Genomic DNA, 3,169 nt, shown 5'->3' with positions numbered 1-3,169 from the left:
CAGCAGGATGAAGTGCTCCAAGAAGGAGGACAAACGATGAAAAATAATTTTGAAAAGTTTACAGTGGAGTGGAAGGTGGTTCTACGTCTTATCTGTTCTGCTACTGTGAACTCTAAATGAGGGTATTAAACTAAATACATAAGCAAGAAGTCTAATCAAGAACATAGGCATGGACAAGCTACAAGATTGAAGTGTTCCTGTGCAACGTCTGCTCAAAGCATGCTCGCAAGCCCAGTTTAGCTCTAGGGTGTATTTTACAGCCATCTCTTCTTAAAGGAATACGTAAATAACAAGTTTCAATATGGATTTGCCCACCTTCTTTGTTGGAGTTTTCATTTTTAGAAATTCATTTAATTTGCAAAATATATTCATTTTCTAAGTTGCAAAAAAACAATTTCCAAAACACTCTTACATCTAGCAGTCGTAAAAAGATTCCTTTCTTAAGAACAGATTAGTTCATTAACACTTAAGTTTTAAGTTTTAAAAAGCTAATGCTTACATTTTAAAGTAGCCACTGCATATTATTGATATTTTACAGCAAAAATGGTGTAACATCCCCTGTACTTAACATTGTTCAAAGCCATTAACATTTATCTGTCCTATGTAATAAATGTTTGAAATCTAAAGACAAACACAAGATCCTTAATTCTCATAATATTAAACAGACTCGTTGTACAATTTTCATGCTATATAGAGCAGGAAATAAAAGTTTTCCTTTCAACTAAATGGAAAATTAGACAAAGAATTTACCACTTCCACCTGCAGATATTATTCTACAATAAAAGTTTCAACATACCTTAATAACTTCATCAGAAATCGCTTCTTGCTTGTACTGTGTTCCATACCAGTCTTCTGTTCGATCAGTTTGTCCTTCAAAAGACTTGGAGACTATTGCAACTCTGCAAACAAAGAGACAAAGCATTTGGCATGAGTGTGTCTGAGAAAAGACACTGAGGAATTATTCAGAGAAGTAGTTCTGTTTCTTTATCAGCATCATTTAATTTTCCCCTTTTTCTGAAGTACTACAGCCTAGAGTTACACACAATTATTGTTGCACGCAACTTCTACATTTTAGACTTTGTCCCTGTTCCAGAAAACACAGAAAGCAGCCCTTGAGATCTTCTACTAAAACCAATGAAGTGACCGCAACATTTTTCATACCACCTTTATCAACACTCAGATATGTGAAAATAACCACTACAAAAATTTTATTCCAAACCTAGCATTTTAGATTACGTTATTGCAGTTTCACACTCTCATTCATAATCTGGTGGAGTAAGAAAATTTCTTCATTTTGTATCATATTAATACTCTCATTTCCAATTGAAATCTGTTTCTCCACATCTTGGTTGTTGTTGTTGTTGCTGTTGTGTTGGTTTTTTTGAGGGGAAAGGAAGAAAAGCAGGAAGATGTATTTTACATATACAATGTATTTACAGTCAATATAACAGAATTACACACAATTAGAAACCTAAATTATAGAGCTACACAAAATCTCAAGTTGGATGGGACCCATAAAGATCATCCAGTTCAATGACCCGCTTCTCTCAGGACCACCGAGAGCTAGCCACATCACTAAGAACATCGTCCTGACGCTCCTTGAAAACATACCTAAACAAGAGGAAATCCAGAATAAAGAAAACTACAAGTTTATCAATATATTTTCAGTAGTCCTCATGACAGGTAACAAGAAAAGTCCTCAAGCTGAGCCCACGAAGAAGGCAGGGGTGGGAGAAGGTGTTGACTTTAAGATCTGGTTGTACCTCTCACTGCTGTATTCCGACGTTACTGGTAATGAATTAAATTGTTAGTTTTTCTCCCCAAGATGAGTCTGTCTTTTGCCCATGACTATAAGTGGTGAGTGAAATCCACAGTGGCTTTCTTGAATCTTTGTAACATATCATGTACAATGAAATCACTTTTAGTATATTTAACTAAGGTTGTTTTATTTCTCCCCGCCCCAAGATATTTTATCTTGCCAGGGATTTAAAATAAGATACTATAAAATTATATTCCTTGTTATAATTTAGTATGCTTTGAAGTGTCTCAGTAAAAGATTTAAAAATTCCTAATTAATTTCGTTCTACTTTTCATTTCAAAAGAGAAGCACTTAAAACAAATATGAGTAAAAGGAATACAGTAGTACATACAAGTTACTATTTTGTTTCAATCACATGAACATAGGAAAGTCTAATTAGCTCAGATCTTTAAACGCCTGATGCCCGTAATGAAAACATTTAATTCCCACTAAAACTGAAAGGACTTACACTTTTACATCTGAGAAAAATCAGCTTGTAGTATTATCGTAGAAGCTACACAGAAGCACAGCTATAATGTCTGAATCCAAGCTGAAAAAATGTATCATTTAGAGAAGCAGGAAAAAGCAACACAACACCGAAGAATCTTAACTTTGGTATGAAGTTTTGTATTTATTTTTATAAGTGATGGTTTTGGAGAAGACAAAGTCTGAACATAAAAAGGACCAAGATGTGAATGTACAGGTGTTATGGCAACAGCAAACACCAGCATAAGCAATCCAACTCTACCATCTACCATTCGAACTCCAAGTATGCCTGCTGCTACACCAGCACAGGCCTCCTGCAGTCCTCATTCCATCCACGTTAGACTGTCAGTGCTCTGCTGGATTCCACTGCTAGAACGGCATTTAATCAGTCTTTGGTCACTCTCCGCTTTGTACGTGTTTGTATTTAAGCCTTACCAGGACAGCTGTAGGAGCAGCGGTGGGCATTTAAGCTTCAGAGAACCAACCTGCTTGCATTTATTATCTTCAAGCCCTACTAAAATCTCAACAACAAGAGGAATATATAACCTTTTTAACAATAAACTGAAGAGGCCATAAAACCACGTATATTCCAGTTGTGAAAGGCCCTTTATCTCCCAAAATTTACCTTTTTTCTTTAAATACTTAAAAGAGCATAATCTTTATAATCTATTTCTTAAGCCAGGTGAAGTGAAGAGGCAATGTGGTTAGTCCTGAGGGAAGATTAAATGCAACGTATTTATTTCAGCATCCAAACAGAAAGCACAGTAACAAGCAGCAAGAAGGACGCAGAGTGAGACCTAAGACACTTAAATCCCAAGATTATGTGGAATTAACTTCCATGCTTCGGAAGTTCTCTGGCTAACAAAGTCCCAGTTTACATTACGA

The 3,169-nt window shown here is 35.7% G+C and overlaps 1 protein-coding gene across 1 annotated transcript in view; it reads right to left on the bottom strand.

Annotated features, from left to right (window-relative positions):
* IDE (insulin-degrading enzyme) overlaps positions 1-3,169 on the bottom strand; it is a gene marked incomplete at both ends in the record, with an annotated part of 42,549 nt that overhangs the window by 26,511 nt on the left and 12,869 nt on the right. Inside the window, one exon of the mRNA XM_010191693.1 lies at positions 797-899. Within this exon, the coding sequence (XP_010189995.1) occupies positions 797-899 (103 nt within the window). The remainder of the gene's footprint in view (positions 1-796; positions 900-3,169) is intronic.

This window comes from Mesitornis unicolor, unplaced genomic scaffold (genome assembly GCF_000695765.1).
Source record: "Mesitornis unicolor isolate BGI_N332 unplaced genomic scaffold, ASM69576v1 scaffold1039, whole genome shotgun sequence".
In the NCBI taxonomy this organism is placed as follows: domain Eukaryota; kingdom Metazoa; phylum Chordata; class Aves; order Mesitornithiformes; family Mesitornithidae; genus Mesitornis; species Mesitornis unicolor.
This window is presented reverse-complemented; position numbering and strand designations above follow the sequence as displayed.